The sequence below is a fragment of the Octopus bimaculoides genome, chromosome 17 (assembly GCF_001194135.2).
Source record: "Octopus bimaculoides isolate UCB-OBI-ISO-001 chromosome 17, ASM119413v2, whole genome shotgun sequence".
Classification (NCBI taxonomy): domain Eukaryota; kingdom Metazoa; phylum Mollusca; class Cephalopoda; order Octopoda; family Octopodidae; genus Octopus; species Octopus bimaculoides.
The window spans coordinates 27,309,157-27,316,349 of record NC_068997.1 but is presented as its reverse complement, the minus strand read 5'-3'; the positions used below and the strand labels follow the sequence as shown (position 1 = coordinate 27,316,349).

The following is a 7,193-nucleotide window of genomic DNA, read 5'->3' as shown; positions in this document are numbered from 1 at the left end:
TGTGTGTGTGTGTGTGTGTGTGTGTGTGTGTGTGTGTGTGTGTGTGTGTGTGTGTGTGTACTCTAATATCGATCAGTGAGACTGAGTGCTCAACACTACATTCCTCAGCACGCGTTACCATGATAGAGAGCCCCAACCCATCGTGTTGAAGTCTGCACTGCAACTGATTCGTTTGCGTTCAGACGGTTGATTTCTCTCGTTATTATCCGTGTATTTGGCGATTTAAATAAGAATTTTGACTGTTATTTCCAGCAGGTAGACATAGACTTAGTATGTCCTTTGATTAATTTTGCACTATTATCGTCTTCCTTTGCAGTCTGGAAGATACTGTTACTGTGGAAATAGCTACAACAAACTGGGTGTGTCCAGAGGCTGTACCATGCGCTGTAGTGGTCAACGCTATCGAAAATGTGGTGGTTCCTTAGCTCTCTCTGTTTACACTGCAGGTATGTTATAGCAAAGGCTTTAAATATTAATCGCGTGTATAATTTCTCTGTTTCGTGATTTGTGTTTTTTATGTTGGTTTTTAAGGGGATGTCTGTTTCAAATTTTTAAGAAGGATGTTGGCGTGGCTATGTTTAGTTAAGAAGTTGTCTTTGCCACCACATAGTTTCGGCCTCAGTCCCACGGCGTTGTACCTTGGGCAAGTGTCTTCTACAATAGCCCCGGTCCGACCAATACCTTATGAGTGAACTTGGATGGGGATAACTGTGTAGAAGCCCATTGCATATATATATATGAGTACGTGCGTGCGCACGTGTAAATGCGTGGGTGTGTTTGTGGTTGTCTTTGTGGAAGTGTCTACCACTTGACAACCGATGTTGGTTTGTTTATGTCGCGTAATTTAGTGGTACGGCTTAAGAGACCGATAGAGTATTTACTAAACTTCAAAAGTACATAGTGGGGTTGTAAAGAATAAAAAGTTTAGAATGGTACAACAATGCACTATAAAACAAAAAAAATGGACTATATACCTGTTGTAATTTAGTTATCTATAGTCCGATGATATTTCGGAATTACAATTCCTTCTTCAGATCTTCTGGAGTTTCTGCTATAAACTGTTTTCCAACGGTCTTTTTTTCGGAAGCGTCTCAGTAGTGGTCTCACGAAGCTTCTTCCGGAATTCCTCATGAGAAGTGTGTGAGGTCTGCTGTTTCAATCTCGTGTGTGTTGGTACATCTGTGGCGCTGCTTCTAAGTTATGTGTTATACGTGCAGCTTCTTTTTTTTTTTCTTTTTTTGCCCTTCTTCTTTTCTTTTGTTAAAACAATACATGAGCATGCTATTAAGAATGAACCTACATACATCCAGATGTAGCTAAATAATATATTGATTACCAACTTCCATCCTGTTGTTAATTTGGGGTCCTAGTCTGTGTATGAGTAAAGCTTCCTTAATTCTTAAATTACCCAAATTTCTTTCATTGGCCTCAATTGTGACTGTTATGCTTTTGGGGTTGATTTGTTTGAATAAAATCCTCATGGGTGGTATCCTAGGGTGGCTGCAGTTCAATGACCGAAACAAATAAAAGATAAAGGATAAATATATTTGCGAATCATATATAATTGCATCAGTTCGAAACAATAAAAAAAAGACAACTTATTGGGTTCTATCTGATATTGTTCAAGCCATTTTATGTATACATATACACACATTCATACTTACATATATATACATCAACTACAGTAGAAAGCGAGTGAAAATGTAGCATCGTCTCTTGGATTCAAACATCGCATCTTCTTTAAACCGTACTACACTAAAGTAGCATGACAGATTTGACTTTTCAAATTAGAACCCTTAACTAAGTAGCTAAGATTATACATACCTGTCAGTAACTTTCTCCGCTATTACAGTGTCCAGGTATAGTATCATTTGTATCAAATAAAGAAGAGTATAAATAAAATTTGTAATATTGTTTGCGGGATTCGAACGCCGAATCTGAAGGAGACCGTACACCAAAGCGACATCACAACTTTGCTGTCCACGTAAGATAATACATACCAGCCGCCTGTCAAGGTATTTGTGTATAGGTGTGTGCGTATGTGTGTGTGAAAGTGTTCTATGTTGGAGGTAGAGTGTTTGGATGGAAGGTGTTTGTGTATGTATTTGTGTTTGTGTATGGATGAGTTTGTGTGTGCGCTTGTGTGTGTGTGTGTGTGTGTGTGTGTGTGTGTGTGTGTGTGTGTGTGTGTGTGTGTGTGTGTGTGTGTGTGTACATGTGCGTGTGTTTATGAGGTGTGTATGTGTGTGAGAGGAAGGGCTTGTGCAAGGCGGAATGTATGTGTTTTGTATGTGTGTATGTGTTTGTGTTTGTGCGTATATATTTGTTCGTGTGTGTATATGTTTATGTGTATATGCATGTGACTTTGTGTGTGTGTGCTTGAGTTTCTGTTTGTGTTTGTAATTGTGTATCTATGTGTGTACATGTGTTTGTAAAATGCGTGTGTGTGTGCATGTGTATGTGTGTGTGTGTGTGTGTGTGTGTGTGTGTGTGTGTGTGTGTGTGTGTGTGTGTGTGTGTGTGTGTGTGTGTGTGTGTGTGTGTGTGTGTGCATGTACATGTACATATCTAATTATTGATGCATTTGCTTTCCTTTCCAGGACAATCTCACTACCGAGTGGGCAGGTGTGGTGGATACCCAGCGAAATGCTACCCCGTCATGACTGACGGACAAGAAAAGGATCTCTTGTTTCTGCAACTAAATCCCACTCACCCATGCAAACAGTAACTATGTTATTGTTGTTGTTGTTGTTGTTGTTCTGGTTCATGTTCTTGTTTCTAGTGTGGTGGTTGTTGTTGCTGTTTTTGTTGTTGTTGCTCTTAGCAGTGGTGACGCTGCTTTTTTGTTAGTGTATTTAAAGTCTCTATATTCTTTCTCTCTGAAAAAGCACAAAATTTCATGCTCTAGTTAATATTATTCTAATTGCTAACTCAACTGCAGTGAGATGTTTCAGACGTAAGTCTTTCTTCGGAGAAAAAGAATATAAGGCCAAATATGACATTGTTATTAAAGTTTCTGTAGTCTTTCTCACTGATGAAGCAGAAATTTTTCTGTCCTACTTCATGTTGTTCTTGTTGCTAATATAGTGGTTGTTGCTATTTCTGTTACTGTTGTTGTTATTGTTGTTGTTGCTGTTGCTATGGTAGTAAATGGCGTTGTTACTGTTCCTGCTGTTGTTTTTGCTGCTGCTGTTATTATTTATACGGATTGTGTTGCGATTATTGTTGCCGTTACTGCTGCTGCCACTGCAGCTACTACTATTGATGTTGCTGTTGTATATGATGGTGTTGTTGCTTCTGTTGTTGCTGTTGATCAGTTGTTATTGTTGTTGTTGTTCATTTCTATCAGATGTTTTATGAAAGTCGACTGATTCTATGATATTAAATCTCTGTTTTAAAGTAAGCTAAATTCAACCTTCCATTATATCTTCATATTAGTTTACGTTCCCAACATCAGCTTAATAATGGTAAAGATCTTTTTTATTAAACCCTTCGTTATTTTCAAAATTAATTTAAACAAATTCAGTGTACTTCGGCGTGAATATGGTAATAAAAGAGTTAATTTTGTGCCATAGCTTATTACGCTTATTACCTTATACTATACCAATGTACTTGTACCTATTTTTCAGATACTTGCACGGACTTATTTAACCACCTCCACCCATCACATGTAATAACGCTTATGGAAACAATTATAGAAAACGTGAACTTATATAAGGAAATCTTAGTCGATTTTGTTCATCAAATATTTTTCTGCTCACTGATAAACATATTTTAACCCTGGCAAAGACTTTATAATGCGTTTAAAATATAATGTACCGAAGAAATTTCCCGAACTCTCTAAATATTTGGTGTCCCTCATAGATATTTGCCACCTACTTTCGATTTCACAATGCTACCAGGGACTACTTCAACTCAGTTTTAAAACAAAAAAGAAAATTAAACGAAGCTTTCGCTGTTCGTTGTTGCAATGGCACCGAACCTTATAGTATTTTTTAACAGCAAGTCACAACAATTATAAAATAGCATTAGATCCCTATTTCCATGATCCCTACACCGGACAACGACTCAAAATGCCCCTACCTTCCGATAGCAATGGTTTTACCATTATTCCAACCCGACTACAAATAACATATAAAAATTTATCTCATTTAACTTATTTGTTTTTTCTTCTCTTTTTTTTTAGAAATATCTGTGCTCCTTTCGGAACATGCGTTGCAACGACAAGCGACGGATTCTTTTGCAAATGTCCCACTGGATTTTCAGGATCACGATGTCAAACGAGAACAGGTTAGTGAAATATGGAATAATGACTGGGTTAATTATCTTAGGTGGAGCACTTACAGCCCTTCTGTTTCTATCCGATAACATATTCTGTGTCGGAACATATAGTGTTGGCTAAAGACTATTATAGATAGACCCAGGCACGGTCAGGTGCAGGCATGGCTGTATGGTCAAGAAACCCACTTTGCAAAGACTTAGTTTTAGGTTCAATCTCACTTCACAGAACCATGGGCAAGTATTTTCTATTATAGCACTGAGCCGACCAATGCCTTGTGAGTGAATTTGCTACATGGAAGCCAACGTATATATATATTAGTGCGTGTGTGTGCGCGCGCGCGCCTTTGCGTTTCCTCAACCGCCGCGTTTGACAACTGTTGATGATAACTTGGCAGTTCGGCATAAAAGACCGATAGAATAAGTACCATGCTTTAAAATTTTTTTAAATTAGTACTTGTGTCTATTTCTTCACCTAAAGCAGAAAAAAAATCAAATTTTGTCTTTAATTCTTTCGGGCTTGACAATATAAAGTGCCAGTTAAGTACTGGGTTCATTCAAATTACATAATCACCCTTCCCTTAAATTTACTAGCTTTTGTATTTAGATCAGAAATAATTATCGTTTTATGTAATTCTTTACTTCATGACAAAACTGCCGAGTCAATTCTTGTGAGATTTATATATTTTTATATTTCTATTCTAATTTTTTAACTCTTCACCAGTACAAACTACTACCAATCAGAAGTGCCCTACCGACTACCAACCGGAATCTTGCGCATGTCAAAAGAATGACTGTTATGGAGCGAAACTCCAAAGTGGTTTATGCTATACAAATAGGGGAAAGGTATGCAATTATAAATAGTTTTCATTTCATTATTTTGCTACTTTTAACCTTTGGGTACTGGCCATACTGATGCACCACATTTGTAGTTGTTGAAATTGTTTTCGTTATATGACATTACACACTCCAGCCCCACCAACAAATAGAGAGATCTGGCGGACACTCAGTTTTGCCTATAGTAGAAAGGATTGTTATTATTATTATTATTAAGGCGACGAGCTGGAAAAATCGTTAGCACGCCGGGTAAAATGCTTAGCAGCATTTCGTCCGTCTTTACGTTCTGAGTTCAAATTCTGCCGAGGTCAACTTTACCTTTCATTTTTTCGGAGTCGATAAATTAAGTACCAATGAAACACTGGGGTCGATGTAATCTACAAGTCCCCTCCCACCAAATTTCAGGCCTTGTGCCTATAGTAGAAAGGGCTGTTATTATTATTTGTCAGATTTCCGCATAGATGAAGACGATCTAAAAATGGCCAGGGAAATTGTAAAAAGGAATGGAAGAAGGCTAGCTCTAAACCCTCCATCCGACGTGATAAAGAATATCTTAAGATGAATGGTCACATACCGCTGCATCGGAGTTAAGTCACGCCGAATGGAAAATGTTCCTGAGAGCGAAATACAAAAATGCCTCGGGCGCGAGGAAAGAAATTTAGAATTACTGAGGTGAGATTTGGGAATGAAGAAGAAGCCAGATGTCATTCCTCGACCACTTTGAGGAATGAAAATGTTAATCCCCCAGCTACCGCGACCAACGCCTTGCCAAGATCAAGGTGTTGAATGTGCCGCCAGAAATATCCATTACCTGGTTAGCGGCGGCCGTCTTAGAAGGTCGAGAAGAAAACGAAGTGACAGTATTGGAGGTCAAGAAAATACATAAGCAAAACTGGTCAGGTATAGGTATGGAACTTTTCGGCCCATAACTCTACTAAACACAGAGTTTAAGATTTTGGCCAAGGTGTTAGCGAAAAGGCTGTCACTTGTCGTTAGTAGTCTGGTCTGGGATGCACAATCCCAAGCAGGTCTATCCTCGACAACTTCCACTTTATGCGATACATCGTAGAGATGGCTAGGGCTAAAGCTGGCTCCGGTGGGGCCCGGATCAATTTAGACCAGTCAAAAGGTTTCGATAGGGTCGGACTCGTTTTCAGAGGCTGAATTGTTGCAATGCGCTGTGGTACCTGCTCAGTGGTCAGAGTAAATGGTCATCTATCAAAACTGTGTCGTATCGCACATTCGGTCCCTCAGTCAGAGCTGGCCGCTGTCACCTCCTCTGCATATGTTGGCTCTCGAGCCACTGCTGCGGAAATTGGAACAGTTACAAGGCCTCCTTTTCGAAATTGGACTCTGGGGAGCAGTGTCGGTGTACGCAGACGACGTTACCGTCATGGTGTCGGACGACTCCAAAGTGGGGATGGTCGGCTCAATTGTAATGGAATATAAGTCTGTTGCAGGGGCCAACAAGTAACATTAGATGCCAAGAACCCTCCTAAGTATCCTAGCTGTCCCTAATAACTGTTTGGAGCTGTACTAAACTGTGTTTTATGCCTATTTCTTCTATCCATCTGTTCAAATCTTTAGATAGTTCCCAAGGCACCTATAACAACTAAGATAGGTTTTACCCACACTTTCCATAGTCTCTATAATTCAATGGCTAGGTCCTGGCCCTTTGCTATTTTTTCTGTACCTCTCATATTGATTTTTTCATCTTCTGGGACTGTAAAGTCAATTATCTGGCACTTTCTATTCTCTTTATCTACTACTACTACTAAATCAGGCCTTCTACTTTCTATTACTCTATTATTCTGAATGCTAAAGTTCCACAACATCTTATGTTTCTTACTTTCTAGTACTTTACTATGGTCATGTTCGTACCATTTATCAGTAGGATCAAATCCTAGCTTTCTACATAACTCCCAGGGGATTACTCTCCCTAGGTTGTCATGTCTTGCATTCATTCTGTGCCAGCATGCTACATTCATTTACATATGAGTAACGCTTTCTTCTTTTGATTTGCATAGTCTACATTGGGAATCTACTTAGTTTTTGTCTATCTTGGCTTTTATCCAATT

General features: G+C 38.9%; 1 protein-coding gene across 1 annotated transcript in view; it reads left to right on the top strand.

The window, feature by feature from the left end:
* Window positions 1–317: 317 nt before the first annotated feature.
* Window positions 318–7,193, top strand: part of LOC106869867 (protein crumbs homolog 1) — a 15,627-nt gene continuing 8,751 nt past the window's right edge. The window contains exons 1-5 of the mRNA XM_052974134.1: window positions 318–446; window positions 2,601–2,724; window positions 4,187–4,290; window positions 5,003–5,124; window positions 6,370–6,538. Coding sequence (XP_052830094.1) covers window positions 380–446; window positions 2,601–2,724; window positions 4,187–4,290; window positions 5,003–5,124; window positions 6,370–6,538 — 586 coding nt within the window. The 5' untranslated portion in view covers window positions 318–379. The remainder of the gene's footprint in view (window positions 447–2,600; window positions 2,725–4,186; window positions 4,291–5,002; window positions 5,125–6,369; window positions 6,539–7,193) is intronic.